Raw genomic sequence first — 22,536 nt, forward strand, 5'->3', positions numbered from 1 at the left:
ATTTACAGTGTGGAAACTGGGATCGGAGTCCCTGCCCTACAATAACATGCTGGTGTCAGACTGAACAATTCATCATGCAGGGCTAAGCTCTCTGAAGGACTTAAGCACAGTAACTATCAAGAAGCAGGCCAGTATCACACAGACCCCTCAAACCCACCAGGCACACTAGCTCCCCATTACAGTGCTTGGGGAGGAGTCTCAAGTGCCTAAACCAGATTTGAGCACAGGAATGCAAGTGCACGTCATCACAACGCAGGCTCCAAATCTGGTGCATCTGGAAAATGACACATGCCTGTGTGGTCCAAAGTGCTTCACACCTGGACATGCTCTAGCCACACTACTGGAAATAGGTACCTTAGTTTTCTATTATCATCTCCCCATTCTTCTGTCTTTCTATTCCAGAAGCAAGGGAATAAGGAAGCAGAGCAGAAAGTGCAACCCTGAAATAAAACACACTCTCTCCCATGATCCAATAGTCCACAAAGCAGGGGATCTGTTCAAATCCCCATTTTGCCTCATCTTCAGCAAGGGTCGGTAGATGCCCCAACGAGCTCAAGAGCAAGTCAATGCAATTATGCAGTATGTATATGAAAGTGCTTCAAGAGAGAAAATTCAGGCAAACTTAGGGGACCCTAAAAGCCTGGGGTGTTTGAGACATTTAGCTGACATCTGTGTGTCAGCACAGGAGCAGTTCCTAGCAGCTCAGCACCAGGCAGAACAGGGATTTGAACTTCCATTTTCCACACAAGCAGAGCGGGGTGTGCCCCACTCAGACACTCCCTTATCTTATTCCCCAGCTGTCTTCCGTGCAGATGGCAGTTGCACAGGATCAGAGGATTTCTTTGCACACCTGGAGGGCTCAGACCCTATTTTGTGTAAGCTTCTTGGGTGCAAAAGCAGATTATAAGCCTGCGCCTACTTCACAGGTCAAGTAACCTGAAGATGATGGAGAAATCTGTTATTGTAATAATGGACTTCTCAGGAAAACGTGAGAAAGAAGCAGGTGCACAACCCCATGCCTTGCGGACAGAAATTATTTAAGCAGCCAAACAACTTTCTCTCCAACCGAAATCTAATGCTGAATTATTATAAATAATATATCTACAGTTACATAAAAATAAGCAATAATAAATGTAAAAATACATACACTTATTTATAAGTACATACTTGATAATATAAGTGTATACATACATACAGACATAGACATTTTCCATGCATTTTTTTGTTATGTGTTTACCTGCTTGTTGGGACAACTGAAAAACTACCATAGTCAACAAACTGAACCAGGATCCTAATAGGGTCAAATTCTTCAATAGAGAGGAGCTTTGCTCTATACCATAAACCATCCTGGTATTCTACAAGGCAAGGCATTTCTGTAAAAAGAAAAAAACAACCACAAAACACCCCAAAATATACTCACAGCGCAGTACAAACTAACTGAACTTGAAAATCCATTTTACTTTGTGACAGATTAAGTTTTTTCTTCCTTCTCTAATTCATGCTATTATTTTGTTCTATGCATCCTCCAGTTCTCTCTGAATTTCAATTCACAATTACTAGTATGCAAGTTAAGTCACATAGCAATGATGAGAATGAACAGAAAATTGCTTGGTAAAGATAGTGATCCAAACTGTTTAACATTTAAACTTTTCAACTTTGACTCATTTGCACATTTGAGTTAGTGAACAGATCGCTCTCTAAGAGAACAGACAATAGTCTGGAGGACAGAAGGCAAATGCTGCCTGAAACCTCAACCAGAATTTTACTAGTTGGTAGAACCAAGTACTAGCACTAACTGGTTTCTTCACAAAGTTTTAGACCCGCACACTGTATGTTATTTTAGGCCCAAAAGCTGTAGACAAGAGAATTAAAGCCCATCTTTTGCCTAAATGGAGAAATCCAAAATTAAAAGTGCAGTGATGCTCTTCGGGCTTCACATAATTTCTAACTCCTGGTAACATGATTTTCTGTACAGAACTTGTGTCTTTTGAATATTTAATAGCAAGATTTTCACAGTTACATCTTCAGTGACAGTCACCTTAAAGGAAAAGTTTTATTACTGCCATATGCAATCTAAACTCAGTTCATCAACTTTAAGAGGCATCAGAAGTCTGAGTTCTTTCCATCATTTTCCAGTGGAGCAAAATGACACAGAAGTCTCAACTGCATGATTATAGGGTATCATATGATTATAGTGTAGTGTTACTCCTTACTCTCCAAAAGTTTTATTTAAAGATACATAGAAATAAAATTACTCCTATTCCTCAAAAAGAATTTCAGGCTTTTTGTACATCCACATGAAACAACAGGGAAAATAAACAAACTAATATACCTGTTTGGAAGTGCGTTAGAAAAGGAAGAGACTCCACACTTTTATTGCACCACTTCAGGGCTTCATCAAGGCTCTCCGAGTCACAGTTGGCATCTCCCGCTGTGGCAGACTGCTTCGTAAGGTTCTTAGAAGGATCAAGGCAAATATAAACCTACTCAAAGAAAATGCTCTCATATTACAATTTTTGCAGATGACTTAGAACGTTCAAATTCCATCAGTGATCGAGGATTATTAGATTACTTGTTCCTATCGTTGAAAGGTTCAGCATATCCTTGTTCCCTTTTCTTCTTTCCTCAATTTATGAGTAATTTCATATTTCCACAATTTTTTTTCCAAAACCAGAAGAGAGTCATGATTTATTAATGTTAAAAAGTAAGAATGAAAGGAACGCACATAATAGAGAATATACCCATGTAAGATTTCACAGATGTGTCTTATTAGAACTCCTTCCTCCTTCTACTTGGTAAATAATCTCACTTCATAATATCAAACCAAGGATTAATTTTAAAGTTAATGAAAGAAAAGCTTTTGAAATGGTGTTTTGTTTGCTATGCAAAGACATTCCATTCACCTAATTTGTAACTGGGTCATCAGTATAATGCTGCAGGTCAAGGAAATGAAAGTTTAAACAACATACATACATTTTAATTTACCTATGCAAGTTTCTAAATGACATGCCTTTTTTTTTTAAAAAAAAAACCCAAAGCTATTTCAGAACATTACAATATTTTAGTGGTAGTCCAAACAAATTAATGAGTAGGTTATTATTTTTTCTAAACTCAACATTCTAATGCACTAGCCAGGGAAGAAAATTAATTTTCATTTTCTGATTTGTACACAATATAATCAAGCCATAATTCCATCACGCAACTGCTACTTAAATCTATAGGAGTCCAGAGCAGGATCTAGTATTTACAGTTATATAGCATGATCAAAAGCAGGAGTTCAAATCATTTGCACAAAAGGAACCAAAAAATACTTATTATAATGGTTCTCCTGTAAGAGAAGAAGCAGAATCCATAATTTAAGAAAAACCCTTTTCTAAGATATCCAAACACTTCCATATTGTATTTAGTCAAAACAGTTCTGTATTATAGAATATTAGAATCATAGAAGCAGTTAGGTTGAAAAAGACCTTTAAGATCATTGAGTCCAACCGTAAACCTAACACTGCCAAGTCCACTGCTAAACAATGTCCCTAAGCACCACATCTACACATCTTTCACATACCTCTGGGGACGGTGACTCAACCACTTCCGTGGGCAGACTGTTCCAATGATTGACAACCCTTTCGGTAAAGAAATTTTTCCTAATATCCAATCTAAACCTCCCCTGGTGCAACTTGAGGCCTCTCATCCTATCACTTGTTACTTGGGAGAAGAGCCAGACCTCCACCTTGCTAAAACCTCCTTTCAGGTAGTTGTAGAGAGCAATAAGGTCTCCCCTCAGCCTCCTTTTCTCCAGACTAAACCACCCCAGTTCCCTCAGCCGCTCCTCATAAGACTTGTGCTCTAGACCCTTCACCAGCTTCATTGCCCTTCTCTCGACACGCTCCAGCACTTCCATGTCTTTCTTGTTAGTGAGGGGCCCAAAGCTGAACACAGTACTCAAAGTGCTGCCTCACCAGTACCAAGTACAGGGGGACAACCACCTCCCTGCTCCTGCTGGCCACACTATTTCTGATACAGGCCAGGACGCTGTTGGCCTTCTCAGCTACCTGGGCGCACTGCTGGCTCATATTCAGCCGGCTGTTGACCAACACCCCCAGGTCCTTTTCTGCCAGGCAGCTTTCCAGCCACTCTTCCCCAAGCCTGTAGTGCTGCATGGGGTTGGTGTGACCCAAGTGCAGGACCTGGCACTTGGCCTTGTTGAACTTCGTACAATTGGCTTTGGCCCATTGATCCAGCCTGTCCAGATCCCTCTGTAGAGCCTTCCTACCCTCAAGCAGACCAACACTCCTGCCCAACTTGGTGTTATCTGCAAACTTATTGAGGGTGTACTCGATCCCCTTGTCCAGATCATTGGTAAAGATATTAAACAGAATTGGCCCCAATACTGAGCCCTGGGGAACACCACTTGGGACTGGCCACTAACTGGATTTAACTCCATTCACCACCACTCTTTGGGCCTGGCCATCCAGCCAGTTCTTTACCCAGTGAAGCATACACCTGTCCAAGCCATGAGCAGCCAGTTTCTCCACGAGAATGCTCTGGGAAATGGTGTCAAAGACTTTACTGAAGTCCAGGTAGACAACACGCACAGCCTTTCCCTCATCCACGAAGTGGGTCACCTTGTCATAGAAGGAGATCAGGTTAGTCAAGCAGGACCTGCCTTTCATAAACCTATGCTGACTGGGCCTGATCTCATTGTCCTGTACATGCCATGTGAAGGCACTCAAGATGATCTGCTCCATAACCTTCCCCAGCACCAAGGTCAGACTGACACGCCTGTAGTTCCCCAGATTCTCCTTCTGGCCCTTCCTGTATATGGGCACCACATTTGCTAACCTCCAGCCAACTGGGACCTCCCCAGTTAGCCTGGACAGCAGTCAGGACTGCTGATAAATGATGAAGGTGGCTGGGTGAGCACTTCTGCCAGCTCCCTCAGTACCCTTGGATGGATCCCATAGACTTGTGTGTGTCCAAGTGGTGCAGCAGGTCACTAGCCATTTCCCCTTGGATTATGAGTGCTTCATTCTGCTCCTTGTCTCTGTTTTCCAGCTCAGCAGGCTGGGTACCCAGAGGACAACTGGTCTTACTGTTAAAGACTGAGGAAAAGAAGGCATTAAGTACCTCAGCCTTTTCCTCATCCTTTGTCACTGTGTTTCCCCCTGCCTCCAGTAAAGGATGAAGATTCTCCTCAGCCTTCCTTTTGTTGCTAATGCATTTATAGAAACATTTTTTGGTTTTTTTTAGAAGATGTTACGATTTTGTAACACAATCAGTTTCTCACCACTTCCTGTTCCCCCATTTCATCATTTGACATTCAAAGTCCACACAGGAATCTTATCTGATCAATGAACATTACATTCCACCTTTTGCCCAGAAGACTACTAGAGGGAAACTGTATTGGTTTACACAAAAATCAATGATCAATCATCGACCAAAGACAGTAAAATACAACTGTAACAGCCAGAAAATGTTCATGTTACTATACAACGTTCCAGTAATTTAATTTTTGGAGAATAAAGAAGAGCTATATCATTATTGTTCTGCCAAGTTAAAATCCAATTACCTGTTTTCTTATTATACAAGGTAAGTACCAGACTGCAGTATTGTAATTCTTAAAACTCATTTTTTAGGGAAATGGTCAGTATTTATTTCTCTGCCCCCACCCAAGAGGATATTTAAAGTCAGAGTTCATTCAGATAGTTGAACTGCACAACCACCTGGGTCAATAACTCAGTTGCATTTTGCAACCTTACTAATACTTTTTTATGTTATCTAAAATCATCAGCCATGATTTTCTTTTCACCAGCATGATGGGACTGCAGCATTTCCTGTCTGCAACGTGTATGTTTACAAAACGTACCTCCTTAGGGGACACCAAATGGGTAACTCTGACAGGAAAGATATCTCCTGGAACAGGTAGCGGTGGCAACTCATATGAAGGCAAAACAGCAACATCTCCTTCAAGTAGCTCCTAGACCGAGACAGACTTTGGTCAAGCATTGTATTTAGTAACAAAATAGAAACTAGCTTTGGTACAATTTCTGGTTCAAAGGAGTTATCTAATAATGTAAACAGTGTGTCCTTGATGAAAAAAGTATTAATCAACATTTCCTTTCAATACTTATTAGGTTTTTAAAAAAGCTTTAACTAAAAGATAGTTAATTAACACTTTTAAAATATAAAGATTGTATCTTTGAAATGGTCTAACATACTGACTTGCTAATTTGATTGCTGATAATTGAAAAAATGCATTAAATATGGAATTCCCTTTAAAGAGAAAAAAATATTTAGAAAGAAAAACTATAACAGTAGCAATTAAATGGCACAGATTAACCGGAATGCCATGCCCAATGGTACTGCTGTTTGCCAGAGCAAGTCATCCCTTAAGAGAAAGGCAAAGGATAATTTAACTCCTTCACCACCAGAATTATCACTCCTTCAAAAAGATAACAGATTTTGCACAGTACAGATGCATACTGTCTCAGTAGCATAGCATGCTCCAGTGTGTCTTCTTCCAGAACCATGTATTTTACAGGTTTTCTACATGCCATTAACTCATTTAGTTCATGACAAAATAAACCTTGGTGCATTAAATGATATCTTTATAAGGTATAGCACATAGCTCAGCTGGATCATGGGTCATGAATACAGCTCCTATTCTCTCTTGTACTTTAATGTGACACATAACAATAGGTACAATTTCTCTCAACTACATTTTATTTTTACACACCTACTTGATGAACAGTTTTTACTATGCTCAGAACAAAAAGAAAAGTGGAAGCAACCAGATATATATGACTGCAAAATAAAACAATAAATTCTGACCCTTTCTTCCCCCTGCATGATCTGACATGGGATACAGTACAAAAACCCATTGTGTTCCTCAGAGTTAACTAGGAAAGAACAGCTTTTCCATTGAAAGTATGTGCTCCTAAGATTTCAAAAAAAAACAATTAAAAAAATCTCAATAAATACTAGTAAGGAAAAGATGTCTAACTGTATCATAGATACATACAAACTAAATGCCACATTTCTGCAAAACAATCAGGAACATTGTGACAGGCCACCTCACTACATCTGGCTCTAAAGATTCAACTTAAATTCCAGCTTATTCCCAGATAAGCACTGCACGTAGCTCAGCTGGGTATCTCAAGTCAGCTCTTGCGCGTGTCTCTGAAAGAAAAACTGCATTCACTTTTTTGTTGTTAATGTTAACAGACTTTTCTTATTGTCAGTAGATAGGTTACTGCTAAATCTACCACACTTAGGCACAGACAGTCCAGTTGTAAATACTGATACTAAAAAGATCTTCTACTAAGACATCTTTAGGAGTTACCTATTTCAAACAGTTGCCCCTCATCCCTTCTGCCTTTGTGTCTATTCTTTAAAAATCTAAAAATGCCTTACATTCCTTATTACATCTGTAAAGCCATAGCAGAAATTATGTGTTTTTAATATATAGTATACATCACATAATACCCTATACTTAATAAGGCAACACAAGAGTGCTTTTCAGCATGAAGAATTTAATCCAGACTAAGTAAATGGTAGGCTGCAGTGCAGTGTGTTATGCTGTACTTCCTTCTCTACCACATGCAAAGCTTTGTTAATGAATGGTCTACATAAGCCCACCCAGTAGTGTGAGACACTAAAGACATCTGTAGGATGATGAAGACCAAAGTGATAGTCTGGCAAGTCTCAGATTCTGTATTTCCCTGAAACAGACAGAGTATCTTAGACTTTACTCTCATATTGACAAAAGGAAAGCAGAAAAAGCTTTCTATCTAGGTGTTTTCAGAAGGCTTTTCCACTAGTCTTGTGGTAAACATCAGTGACAGAACAGGTCTTCTTGGTGTCAGAGATGGTGGGACTTATGACCCAGACACCTGGCCTTCAAGCCACATGGCTGGCCTTCAACGTATGCCCAAAGTCATTTGACACTCCAATCCTTCATCCAGGCTTGTCCTGATAAATTCCTAACAAGGTAACAACAGCTTAGGGTATCTGGCAGGCCTTTGAGTCATACAGATCACTGGTTTTAGAGGAAATTAACTGCCTATTTAGAAGTGGGGAATAGGGACACGAGGAGTAAGCCTTCCTGCAAGTTGAAGTGCCAAACCACATAGCAATCTCAGTGCTAGAATTTGTAATGATGCAGCACTGCAACACCAACTGCAGTATCTGCTCTCATCTATCATGGAAGTCCATGCAGAATCTGAGGAAGAGGAATTAGTCCTTTGTACACTGCTACTTCTGCCTAAAGATTTCTCTCTATGTCTGAAAAGACACTGATCTCTCTCTAGAATTGCCCTGGTGATGCTCAGTGTTCCGACGACTACAGGTCAGTAACATCAAAAATGGCTTTGCATGAAGTCTTTTCAGCATTGTCTTTGCTGTCATTCAGAAGGCAGGTGCTAACTGAATAAATATGGCTATGTCAACAGCAGTTTGAAGTGCATTTCTCCTCTGACCTAAACTAATAGACTATTCCAGAAAACCCAGCATTGGCATTTCCAGGGGTGGATTAAGATGGAATTGTCTGGTCAAGTGTTTGCTCAAATTATAAGCTTAAAATCTGCAGACTTCAAGTACCTCACTGTAAAGGGGCTGATATGCAATGCAGTTAAATACAAAAATAGTCTGTTTGAGGAATTTTGAACTGATTTTGGTTCAGATGGTTGGAACTGGCTTGTAGTCAACAGCTGTAGAAAAAGTAATTCTAAAAATTATTGTTCGATAAGCCTGAGCTCAGAATGAAGAGATTAAAAACTTGTCTGTCAAATAAAGCAAGGTCATAGTCCCCCATGCCTGAATATATGAGCACAAGGCAGCACTTGGCTGCCTCGGTTCTGACTCACGGTGGTAGAGAAACAAACAAAACCAACCAACCAACCAAATCCCATCTCCCCAAAAGCCAAATAAAAAAATACCACAGTATAATGGTCTTGTATATATATGTGCATATATGTGTATACACACGAACACACATATATATGTACACATACACCTAGAATGAGATTTACTGCTCTAAGTTTATCATGCCTGGGGTTCTGGTGTATTCTCCAATATCCTACTGCCAGGGAATTTTCTGGCTAATGCCTAAGCTATGATTGTCATATGATAACAAAGACAAGCTCCTAAACTCACCTGTGCAGCTCAACAGAAGTGCCTCTCAAAGACAATAATAAAGTCTGCAGCAAGTGGGATCTGCATAAGCAGCTTATTACCACTATTAACAGAAATACAACGCTCACACAACAGAATACAGTCCTTACCAGCTTACTTACCTGAGAACACAGATTTGAAGCAATGAAATAAAATTACAAAACTATAAAATAGTAAAACATATAATGACTATACTTTATATAATAATAGTATCCTTTAGTTAATGCAGTGTATGACTTGGCTTGTGAGGACTGCTGCTTAGTCTCTACAGCTAAACCCCGAGCCGATTATGTTTGAATGTTCTCAGAGCTGCATGCTTCCCACTTCTGCTATTCCCGAGGTTCTGCTACTGGAACCAGCTCGAGCTCTGGACACCTTGCTCCTTTTCTGGTCCACAAATGAACACCTCCAATACTAACTTTCTTACAAATTGTTCTGAACCACTTACTCCTGGAACGGATCTGCTTAATGCTATACTCCTTGTGGAAAGCATTCCAGGCTTTCTGAATGCTTCTTGCTTATAGACTTCTTCCACGACTTTATTTTTGTTTTCCAAATTTCATTTTTGTTTTAGTGGTACAATGTCATTTCAAGATCCATATTTAGTTTGCTGAAAGTTGTGTGTCATGTGCTGACTTTATGAAAATGCAACAAGACACTGATTTACAATTAGGTTTTCCATGGTTACTCAGTTCTAATACACACAGAGATTTTTCTAAGTGCATCACAAGCCCACTAGCATACATGCCAAGACTTACGTCAGCAGTGACAGCAGCGTACTCTGTATTCTAAAATTCTTTTCTGAAGCAAAGACTCATATTGGAAAGAAAAATACATCGGCAGGCTTAAACAGAATTAAGAGAAAAATGGAACAACAAAGCCTTAGTTATTTAAATAAAACTGATCCTAAGATTTCAAGAAAAAAATATACTGAGAAATTACTTATCAACTTTTTTTTTGTTAAGACAATGAAGTTTGGTGAAAATTTCAATCCTCCTCTAAAGAACACTAGATGAGTATCGCAGACACTAGGAATGAAGAACCTAGGTAATTCCCTTAGAAATCACTAGGTTTATGTTGAAATACTTGATTCAATTTACTTTTGAGTATCTCCATCCTTGGATATATTTCTATGATTAACTAATCCCGTCAAGTGATAAAAATATTACCCTATTCCTATCCTTTTAAGTTTTAGACGTACACAAAACCTAATTGGACTTTAAACAGAAATGCAAAAATCTCTTTTCGGCAAGGAGTCCAAGAACAAACTCTTCGCAATTCACTATTCCAGACAATCTTATCAACACATTGTATCTACCCTTCTTATGCTACAGAGCTGTGTACGTAGTCTTACTGCTGTTTACATCACAAAACTGTACAGAAATATAAAAAGAAATAACAAATCATCAAACGTCACAACAAGCAACTGAGTAATCTTTTTTGTCAGAATTACAACCGTAGAAGACACAGACACGCACACACAAAAAAAATCTCACCAGTGTTGCTATGTCCTGACAATCTTCAGCAACACAGTACTTCTGGTATGCCATGAAGGAAGAAAGTGACATTCCACCAAAATACAGGTTGATGGACAGTTTGCCCCATGGGTTATCTGGTAATTCCTACTTACAGAAGACAAAATAAGATTATAACAGTAATAGCATGACTGAGGTTTTAGAAATAGCGATCAGGAAATTCAAATCTGTCATTCCTATATGCACCATACTCATTCATCAAAGCTACAAAACTAGTAAGGATGGCTATTAACATCAGTTATGACAAAAATGGGAATATATCCATCTCTGGAATGGCAGCACTGACTACTCAGTCTAACACTGAAACATTATCCCATGTTTGCTCACTCAATCATAAACCCTTCTCTTTCACAATTTATCATTAGAAATTAAACCATCTGAAATTGCAGGTTTTCAGACAATACAGATTATGTGTTTCCCTATAATGTTCATATATTAATTTAAGCTTGGCCATACTTAATTATGCTAAATTTTAATCACTTGAAATTGAATTTAGAAGAGTTTATGCTGTTGGTAGGTAGGTTGCTTGTCAGAATGACAACAGAGAATACAAACAGGATCAAAAAATATTAATACCTCTAAAGAACACATTTAAGGCCTGAAAACTGTAATAAAGCTAAAATCACAGGAAAAATAACTTTAGGTTTTGATTTTGTTTTGTCTAAGAAACACATTTACTGCTATATTCCTTTACCTATTTTTCTTAATGTAAGTTAAAAGAAAAAAAGAGAACAAAAAGTAAGCCTCATTCCACATCCATGAATAAATTAAGCTACCTGAACATGTATTTCAACCTCTTCATTTTTAAGTAGCTCTTGAAGGCAATCTACTGCATCCTGCTGCCAAAAATTTCCAATCTATTTGATGAAAAAAAAGAAATCCCCACACATTAATATGCTGACAAATAATACTCTTACTATTCTTAACATAGTAAGATGCAAATACATGCCTATCATTGAAAAACTTATTTGAAAACACACATCATTAGTTTGATTTATCTACAACAGTTTAAACACTATCTGCTATTTGGTACACTAGAACTTACTGTGTGACAAAGTGAAACAGCAATTTTCAGGTCTTGAAGTAGCTTAGAAAGAGATGCTGCTTGCCAGGTCTAACCTTTACTATATACATAATGTATGTGTGCATAATCACCCGAAGCATAACCCAAAGATACAGAATTAACATTCAAAGATAACTTAACAGACAACAGAAAACACAGGACACTTTAAATACTTCTTTTATTCCCTGCAGTCTGCTCTCCTCCTAACCTGTAGGTTTAAAAGCCTGTATTTCTTAATCTATCAGTTGAACTGCTTCCAGCAATAAAAAGGTTTTCTTTAAAAATAAGTTTAAAAATAAACTAGTCATTTCAGTAATTCACATTTACTAAATGCACCATTCAAATTCAAGTAAGATGGGATGGCGCATGAAGATGTTACTGATGTACCGATTACTTACTAACAAAAACCCCTAAAACAATTCACTTGTATTAGTTTAGCATAACAGATTGTTTCCTACACAGCTAAGTTCAGAATGACAGAAACACTTCTGCAAGACTTGAAGACTTACAATTTTCTGGCCATTTTGCATTAAGAAATCCAGGCCCTACTTCTTGTTGCTGCTATTGCAAAACAAACTACCACTTCAGAGTGTCATCCTGCCAACTACTGCGGTGTCCTGTCTCACAAAGATTTATTCCAGTAACAGCTCCTTTTGAAGCATGGTCACTTCATAAAGCAATCTGGCAGTTCCTGATAAAAGCCTGCCTTGTGAAACAATCCTCATCAGCAGGAAAAAATACCAGCAACTAGTCTCAACCTTTGTATGACTAAACAGTGTATCAATTTGAGTAACTACTAAAATGTCTTCAAATTTACCATTACTCACTGGTACTGTCTTGTAGAGCTGACATGGTATGCAAAATGGAGGAATACCAGTATACAATGTAGTTGGATACAGATGACACTGAGGAATCCTCTCTATGCAACCATGGTCTATATACTGCACCTATATGAAAAGAAAAGCTTTCCTGAAATAATTTGTGTTTTTTAAGTCATTTAATAATGGAAAGCTTTCATTTACAGCATTCATTTTTCTGGAAGAAAAAATAATCATTTGCTTGTAAGTAGGTGATGTGACAAAGTGGAAATGAAGGAAAGGATTAAAAAACTGGTATGGTAGATTAGAAGTTCAGATTCCCAACTTATCTTGCAAGAGATCTTACCTTTTGTGCAATAACCTTACAGTAGTTTAAAATGGAAAGAAATAAAAAATTTGTGAACTAGGATACTATCACACTTGCAAGTCTACATTCAAAAAGCATGAGCAGACTCAAGACTTTAGATAAGATTAACTGCTAATTAGAAAAAGTAGCTGTATACCTGTGCAGCAGAAAGAATTCAAAACAAAGACAGCGACTACTTCTTGGGTGGGGACAGGGTGGGGAGAAGCTAAACCTAAGAATTTTCAAAGCATTCCACATATGGTAACAACAACAAGAAAAGAAGAAAAAATGTAAAAGGGATTACTTGCAGGTGATCAAGGGTAGCTTTTTACTTAAGAACATTTATCATCACCAGGAAAACTATGGGAAAAATTGTGACAACTGAAAAAAGTAGACAGAATTCGTCTTTAAAATAAATGTAAAAATCAGGACAGTTATCACACTTCTAAGCAGAATGAGTATCTGGATAGTCAGGTCAGCTGAACGAAAAAAGGTGTGATCATAAATTTATTTTAGAGGATTAGATTATTTGCCCCCCCCCCCCCCTTTTTTTTTAACATACATGTGCACATACATGTTCCTGCCCCCCCCCCCCCCCCCCCCCAAAACCTACCTGGAGAGTACTACCACCAAGTTCCACAACTTTACCACGATACCACATGGTATCTGATCCTCTTACAACACAAGCTTCTCCCTTTTTCCAGCAGTAGGGTTCCAAAAGACCAAGGCATTTAAAGTCACTTTGTATTTCAGTCATCAATTTGTTTAGTTCAGTTTCTGGGGGAGGAACAAAAAAAACAAAAAAAAATTTCAAAATAGTCTGTAACTTATTAGTGCAAATGATTTCACTAAAACCCAGCAGATTCAGATGAACACACGTATAAACATAAAATACATGTGCTGCTCCAAAAAATATTTTCCAACACTGATACAGTATGTATGTTCAACACCTAGTATATACAAACAAGTTACTACTTAGAACAAAAAGTAAACTGCATTTCCAATTGTGAAACCACTAGTAATTCTGGATTCTAATCTCAGAGAAGAAGAGTCTATAAATTTTGCAACTGACACCTTGGCAGCACTAATACAAGAGCCTCTCCGTGAACAGGACAAGATTCCCAGACAGCGGTAGGACACCATACAACAACACAAAACAGGTGTCCAGAAGACTCTCTTCCGCTATGGGTAAAGTCTACAGCAAAAACTGCATTAAGAATACAGTCTTGGGCGAGTGGGGTTACTGTCCTTTGAACCTCAAGGTTTTATGATATGATTTAATAGTTAAATGTACTTGTGGACTAAAAAAAGAATAAAAAATTAGCATGCTCATATGGAAACATTTCTCTAAAGCACAATGTATTATCATGGTACTGAAGACTGACACTGCATCTGTATCTCTTTCAAACAGTACAAACAGAAAATATTAAGAGATACAGAATCTATCACAGTACAAATAAAAATAAAAAGCCCAAGGAAAGTGGGTACTGAGCTCACACTGAAGGAGAAAAACTCAGTAATAGAGAACCAGGCTAACTTCTGAGAATCTTTAGGAATGTTTATCTTCATTATTAGTAAAATGTATCACAGTCTCAACATTATAAAATAAAGCACTTGCTGCTTTACCCAATACTGCCTAGAGAACAAAGGCAAGTAAGCTGCCTGCCCAAGGGCTTGGGGTTTTTTGGTTTCTGGGGAGGGTAGAAGGACAGGAGAGCCAATTTTGATGGGTTTAAGGAGAGTGCACCACCTCCTGGGGATGTGGGTTTCCTTTGCCGGAAGCTGCGGGACCTCTCCCCACCTCTACAGAGGGGCACGCACCCCTCACCCCCTGTGCCAAAGGTCTCACCACCTCCTAACAGCAATCCTCCCCAACAGGAATATTCCAGAACTGTGTTCTGATACAGAACATGTATACTAGAACACATATCTGATATGTTCTCATACACCAAAGCCATCAGATTCATAGATGTAAATGTATTTTCTTCTATGTAATCTTACCAAATGATTTTGGTATTATATAAATAGTTCCATCATGTCCAACGCAACTTACTACAGCTTGAAAAATTTTTGCTTCAGGTATAACAGGGGTTTTATATACTTCGCCCATTCCTGAATGAGGCAGCGACTTATATGTTTTGCATAATTTCTGTTCGCTCTCTGAAACAGTGATGTTTTCCTCTGGAGCAGTGCTGTTTCTTGCACATGCAGTTCTGGAATTACAGCCATCCATATGTGTGTCCTCTTGCTCTAAATGTACTTTAAGATGTTCCTTGGAGACCGAGTAAACCACATCAGCTTTATCAGTTCTAGCAGATTCAATCAAATCATATCAACACATTAACTGACAAAGAACTTGAAAAGCGCAGAAGAATAAAATAGAAGTAAAAAACCAAACACACAATGATGGCAAATGCTTGTTAAAATACTGTTAATATCTCATCTGCCAACTTAGATAACTGAAATGTGCAATGAATACAATTAATAATGTTATACTCAAATAAGTTCACTAAAAATGGAGTTCTGTTACTACATATGCTGTAGAAGACAATCCAAATGTTTGTTTCACTTATTAGCTTATCACGATGTCAATACTAGAGTCTGAAAGAACATAAAAGAAAATATAAAAGAATATAAAAGTCTATACTAGAGTCTGAAAGAATATAAAAGAAACGTATCCAAACCTTCTCTTTCTAAAAGCCAAACCCTTTTTAATAAGGTGTTCTGAAATATCAATTAATTGTCCTGTTTCATCTTTGCAAAGAATTTTCACAGGCAATGCACAAGCCACAACACTTCCCTGGAAAAAACAAGAGTGCGCTGAACAACATATTACAATATGCATTTCCTCTAAACTACAGGCATATTTTTCATTTTATTGGTACTGACTGCAAACCAGACATTGAACAACTGATGCCCACATCAGAAGACACAAAATTTATTTAATCTATGTCATAGTTCCCATCATTTTACCAACTCTTCTACACATGACATTAAAAAAGCAGTAAGAGAATAAAACCTTGCTTCCTCCCTTAGCTGTTTCATTAGAATGAACTGCCAAACGCTTGTTTTCCTCCAGCAGGAGCTCTAAACCCACTCATAAATACCTTTGCTCATCAGTGCTTTTATTTCCAGACACACTGTAAAACTTCACTGGCAGCTGCCAACAGACACTGAACAAATGAAACCCTTGTAATAATTCAGGTTTTTTTACCGGTCGATGAAATCAATTACTAATGATGTCTGTAGCATTGGACTTGTTTTCAGGTTCTGAGACTTGAAAACTAATATAGTAGCTGCTGAAATCATTCTCATCAAGAACATGAGCATCTTGCTCATCTGTCCATAGAAGTTGTCAGCATCCAGTGATCCCAAAGATATAAATATTATTCTTCAATAACTAAATGTATCTAAGACTGTGTTCTTTCCACACTGGGTAGCCAAACTGCTCTAATGCTCCTGTGCGTAATGAAAGTAAAGCAAAAAAAGAAAAAGCATCTTTTCCCCTACAGCAAAGAGCTATCTAGTCAAGTTCCACTCAGGACCTTCTGAAGAGTGAAAATATTCAGAAAAAAAATTAAATTAACAGACAACTTGAGAGATTTTACTAATACCCCTGCTTTTGATTACAAACCTGTATGATTATTTTTACTTGTGCACCAGTTAGGTAATAGGATAAACATTCACAGACTGTTGCTGTCCACTGCGTGCTTCCACCTGTTGGTCTAACATAGAACAAATTATAATCTCCTTTAGTACAAGAGAAGTTGGCATCTCCTGAGCTTAACCACAAACCCTCCCTTTACTGAGATTTTGATTTTTTTTTTTTTTTAACTGCCTGAGCTATCAGGGAAAAAAGACAATCTACATTACAGTCAACAGTAAAAAGAAATTGTTATCCATCTCTGAATCTATGTGACAGGAAGAATCCAAAAATATAACCCCAAAACTTCAACATGAGGAGGATCATGAGCCCCAGAAGCATGACACCTGTGTTAACAGAACAAAGGAAAATCCTTACTTCATCTGCAAATTAGGCTTTTTATATTAATTCAGGGAATGGGTATTACAAACATAATTATTTTTTTTCACAGTATAGACAACAAACAAATCCATGGGAGAATACCCCGGTTCTCTCTTTTCTACAGTCTAGAAAAGACACCTCCTGTACGTTTTAATGAGATACGATTCATCTTAAGAAAAAACTCTATCATCTGTACAGTATTTTATATTTCATCCTATATATGCTCTTTCTTTCTATAGCATGGTTTCTGCTTTACTGGCATGTAGCATAACCCTTAGAAAAAAAACCCTTTATAAAATAAATTACAGCTGCCATCCCATTTCTTCTTTATTCAAAAAGCAAACCACATCCAAATCTTAGATCATCAGTGCTAACACAGGAAAATATTAAGTCATTATTAGTTTCTAATACTGCTGCTCAGTATAAGGGAAAGGCTACCTGATATCGGCCAAAGAACATTCTATTGCTAATGTCCTAATTATCTTCATATTTTCCTCTAGCTTCCTTAGACAGCTGATATCCATTGTTTTTTCAGCTCCAGAATCATAAAGTATCACCTGTTACAGACAAGAAACACAATGAAAACAAAAAACCCCTCTCTTAGTGTATCTGTAACAAATGATAATTCAAAGCATGCCTGAATAGGTAAACCAAATTCGAACAAACATTACCAGCGTTCAATGAACGGCCTTTGCACTTTAAGTACTTCATCACCCAACACAAATGACTACCACAATGTATCCAGAGGACAAACAAAAAAATGTGCTCAAAGGAGGTTAAAACAACTTTACAGACACTGTTAGTAGAATAAGAAAATTTCTTTTCCTTTGCTTCAGTTATGTTGGTGTATTTAAATTCATAAACCTAGAAACACTGAAATAGCTCCTCTCCACCTGTTGTTTTTGATTCTGACATGGTTCAATAGCTCTTTGAGGGCCCTTAGCCTTAGAAAGCAGATGATGCAAACCAGATACGAAGTCCTGCTTCTGCCTCCTACTAACAAGACCCACAGGCATAATCTGATAATGGTGGAGAGAACCAATGGCAATCCAGTCCTGGATTATCTGTATGATTAAAAAGCCACTCTTACTTTTGAGGCAAGTAGTTATCTATTCACAAAATGCCTCTTCTGATGCTCCTTATTCTTTTCAAAGACACATGTTTAATGCAGCACTGTGTGAGAAGTTACTGTGGAAAACATTACACCTACATGGCACAGTGCATCACCATCAGTTTAGGGTTCAAGCAACAGCATGACTACATGTGTTCCTGTGGTGTGCACTCAGCTCAACTGGGTCCATCTTTTAGCAAGGATCATTAAGTTTGAATTAATGTGACCCTCAGGTTCCCACAGCTTCTGGAATCTAAGCTAAACTGTAGTGTAAACATACACAAAGTCAAACTCAGGAGCCTTCTTCAACTACCAGGTTCCCTGCTACAGGCATCTGAGCTTTGATGAGACTAATCTTATTTGCAGCAATGTACAATGTAACTTATTTTGGACAAAAGCAAAAGGCTGTATGAAAAAGTATTAACACAGAAGTAATAAGCAAAGATTTCACATTATTTTAATCAATGAATGCTTACAATCTTTAGAAATTAAAGTATAAACCCTGTTATGATAAGAGGTTTACCTCTGCACTCGTTTCAGAGACAATCCTGGTTATTTGACCTCTTTGCCACTGTTTCAAATCACGTACATAAACAGCACAGTGCATACTACTTTCCCACTTCACAGACTGTGGCTGGGATTCTTTGTAGATGGTAGCCATCCTCTCCTGTAAACTAACATTCAAAACAACACTTTTATAGTGGTAAAATTTTACCCAGTGAATAAAGGGCTTATTTAGTCAATCACTGCTTAACTAGCACACAGTAAAGGTTTAGTAAGTGTCTGACATAGTATTGTAGTTTTTCATGATATGTTAGAAATACATGAAATGGAGCTTCAAAAACACATGCAATCTGATTAAAATTCTATAAAACTATCATGTTTTCTTAAACAATGGAGTTAATCTGAGTGATACTGACCATTCTGTATAGCACTATTAGAAAGATGCACTATTTTGTCTTGACAACTTGAGACTGTGGTACTCATTTAGTGTCATGACTTATTCAAAGGGACTCTAGGTAGCTACATGCAAGAAGGTAAAAAGATGAAAGAAAGAAATAATAAGAGGCAGAAAATAAGCAACTCTTCCACTAAGCAATGACATTTCCATTTAATGGTCTTCAAACAGTAGTCACTATTACCTAAATGTTTCCTAAATATCTACCAAAGGAAGGTTGATACACTAACGTGTAGAAATTGCCTTCAAACTTTCCTAACAGCATATTAGAATCATGTTGAAAGAAATAACTTGAAGTTTTATGACTTAGGACACCAGTATTATTTAACAAGATTCCTAATGAAGGAATGGGGAGGAGAAAAGAAAGAGCAAAAAGATTTAATCTTTCTGAACAGTGTTGCATTTATCAGGCCCCGATACTACATTAAAACTGCTTTGAAATAGAGTTACATCATGTACTTAATTTGGAATCAAAAATATTTAATAAACCACAACATAGTGCCTATCTGTCTTTTGTTCCTATACTTTCCTCAACAAAGCAAGATAAGCCAACAGCATTCAAAACGAGTACCCAGTGCCAAATGCAACCCTAATCAGTTTCTTCTAACTATACTTCACCAGTTTGTAATAAGAATGCCTTAACTTGAAAAAAGTTCTTCGAATTTTCCTTTTTCAGAAGAGTACCTTTTCAGTATACTTTCTGATGACAGCCATTGTATAAAAATTTTACTAGGAGACACAACATGACTAATTCTCGCTTGTAGCTCTTTCTTAGAAAGTGATCTGAAATCTCCTTCATCCACAGGTTCCATGCCTATAGGATTTAAAGCTTCTGAGGTTTCAGGAACTTCTTCTAGAGGAACATCCCATATTTCATTGGGCCTTATAGCAGTACTTTCAATGTACCTGTAAAGAGCATAAAATAACTAGAATGGAAAGTTTAAACACATTTGAAACAAAGTGAAAAAGAGCTCAATGATAAAACTTCAACATGACAGGAATCATTCAACATGAATAGAGTGAATAAAGAGTAACTCAGAAACGCAGAAAAAAATCCCAACCAACAAAAGACAAACTTCTAAATGCTACTTCTGAAACACTCATGATAGTAACATTTTTATTCTCCTTCAGAAGGTATCCTTGCACATTCTAGTGCCAAATGAAAGCACTATGCAATATAGGCTGCCAGCAGAAAAGCAATCCTGACACAAAGAGGCTGATGAACATTAATGTTTCTGTCCCTTAAAAAATGTCAAATTACTACTATCATGCTTCTGGAAAGCAATGTTGCCTCTGAGTAAAAGCTGCAACACGCAACTTCTGAAAGGAATATTTATACCTCATAGAAGTAAGGAATGTTGACATTAGTGAAACATTTACCTCTATCATTCTCTGAGGATATAAATACAACACAACCAGTGCTACCACTTTCTTAAGTACAGTACTGAATGAAGTATAGCCATGCTAATACCTTTATGAGAACTTGTTTAAGTTGTGCTCTACTGGACAGAATAAAGACCAACAACAATCAGGAGTTGGCTGGTATGTATTTTGAGCCACAGCCCAGCTTACTATGAGTCTGCATCAATTGTGCCAACTAGAAATGTAAGAGATTGCGGCTTGAAGAAACATCTGCTAATGCAAAAGAACTGGTTTCTTGCAAACATCACTGACGAAAGGAGATGGCAAGGCTGAGTTTAACTGCTAGCCATTTGTGGGCCTCCAGGTAGAAACCCTTTCCTGTTTTCAGAGATCTACCACCCGTCTTTTCCATCATGGGAAGGAAACAAACTGCTCTGTTGGAAAATTCCGTAGTGTTTAAGTGTTGAATCATCCACTACATACTGCTACACAATTATTTATGCAAACCTCCCTGATGCAGGTCTTTGGAAACTGCTTGGTTAAAGAGCTAACTTGTAGAACCAGGAAAAAAATTAACACCACAGCTCACAAATATGCTTACCGTGCATACAACTAGTCTGAACTATGAAATGGACAGAGGCAATCTGACACAGAGAGCTGTCCCAAGTGAAATAAACGTTACATGTCTTACAACCACCTCTCTAGTAACTCTAGTATAGCATTATCATTGCAGATCCATCAGAAAAACAAATCCATTTGGAATGAACTTCAGACTCCCAAGGTTTCTTCCTGGAATTCTGTATGGACTACCTCCTACTCCAATGCAAGAGTAAGGTTACAGATGTTTGCTTGTCAGCAAGCTGGATTCAATGAAGCACTGTGCTCTCCTGCTTATATTGCCTTATACTAGTTTAGAGCTGGCCTGGGTATTCCTCAACAGCATTAAACATGACAGAAAAATCTTACTAAAAACTGTGACCAGTTTAAGAAAAGCATTACTATGATTTAGTTGTATTTCTGAGCTATGAGATGAAAATCCACTCACTTGCTTCCTCCTGAAAAAAGCAAATTCAGGAATTCCCTTTAGGAATCAAAACTTTCTATATAACAATCTTTTTACTTTCATCAGTATTCAAAAATTATTTATGAAAGAGTAATTTTTGATTTTCATGAATACATCCCATGGATTATTTTTTTAAAAAGCCAACAGACTAAATGAAGCAGTGCTATCTCCTTATCAGCCTCATCTTCCCTCACGGCTTCCCAACTCTTCTGTCTATCGCTGTCATAGCTGGTTATCCGAGTATTTGCTTTCTAGTAACAGACCTTCCAAAGAGATGACTTACCTCAGGTGCAGGTTAAACACACAAAAGTAGTATTTCTTTTCTCACTAAAAGGGAACAGGAACCTTAACGATAACCAGTTTGGGGAAGATTTAGCACTTAAGCACACTACAAGTATGATGCAAAACATTTATCTCCAACTTCTGAATCAATTACAATTTCAATACATTATGTTAGTCAAGATTTAGTTTGAGAATTCAACTATGCCAAACTGCAGAGTTACACTCTGTAACTTACGTCAGTTGATGAATGTGATTTGTAATGAATTTATCACAAATGTGGTAAGTTCCAGCCACTGGAGGTGAATATTAAAGCCAGTAATTCTGTTACACAAATGCAGTATTTCCAAATACTTTAAATTATGCACAGGGTATTTACCCAGGTATGTAGGATGCTAGGTCTTCTTTAACCAGCTGGCAGTTAATACTAAAGCTTCTTCCATGAACAGCAGAGGAATCAAAGAGTTCAACAGATAAGATGTTATTATCTAAAATTTCTGTGAATGAATAATATAAACATAATTAGTGCCAACCAATGACAGTATAAAGACTATTTATGGTTTTGGAGGCATGGCAAATGGTACTAAAAGACAGAATTTTGTAAAATTATACTTGATTTATAAAATAATTGATTCTGAACATCAACAATATGTAGAGGCTTAGCTTTGCACATATCTAGAAAGTTAACTTAAAATACACCAATAATTACAAAGTGTTTTTGTACAAAGAAACCAACTGATACATGTAATTTCATTTTTTAGATGGGTTCCAAACCACTGTTCCACAGGGGTTGAAAAATAACCAGCTAT

The 22,536-nt window shown here is 37.5% G+C and overlaps 1 protein-coding gene across 1 annotated transcript in view; it reads right to left on the reverse strand.

The window, feature by feature from the left end:
• RNF17 (ring finger protein 17) overlaps nucleotides 1–22,536 on the reverse strand; it is a 51,157-nt gene that overhangs the window by 1,762 nt on the left and 26,859 nt on the right. Inside the window, exons 21-34 of the mRNA XM_049822773.1 lie at nucleotides 22,107–22,224; nucleotides 19,708–19,929; nucleotides 18,589–18,739; nucleotides 17,393–17,511; nucleotides 16,565–16,655; nucleotides 15,615–15,730; nucleotides 14,932–15,239; nucleotides 13,544–13,707; nucleotides 12,594–12,713; nucleotides 11,480–11,560; nucleotides 10,665–10,790; nucleotides 5,864–5,974; nucleotides 2,333–2,483; nucleotides 1,238–1,373 (exon numbers count right to left, since the gene is read on the reverse strand). Of these exons, the coding sequence (XP_049678730.1) occupies nucleotides 1,238–1,373; nucleotides 2,333–2,483; nucleotides 5,864–5,974; nucleotides 10,665–10,790; nucleotides 11,480–11,560; nucleotides 12,594–12,713; nucleotides 13,544–13,707; nucleotides 14,932–15,239; nucleotides 15,615–15,730; nucleotides 16,565–16,655; nucleotides 17,393–17,511; nucleotides 18,589–18,739; nucleotides 19,708–19,929; nucleotides 22,107–22,224 (2,014 nt within the window). The remainder of the gene's footprint in view (nucleotides 1–1,237; nucleotides 1,374–2,332; nucleotides 2,484–5,863; nucleotides 5,975–10,664; nucleotides 10,791–11,479; nucleotides 11,561–12,593; nucleotides 12,714–13,543; nucleotides 13,708–14,931; nucleotides 15,240–15,614; nucleotides 15,731–16,564; nucleotides 16,656–17,392; nucleotides 17,512–18,588; nucleotides 18,740–19,707; nucleotides 19,930–22,106; nucleotides 22,225–22,536) is intronic.

This window comes from Accipiter gentilis, chromosome 19, assembly GCF_929443795.1.
Source record: "Accipiter gentilis chromosome 19, bAccGen1.1, whole genome shotgun sequence".
NCBI classification, from domain to species: Eukaryota; Metazoa; Chordata; class Aves; order Accipitriformes; family Accipitridae; genus Astur; species Astur gentilis.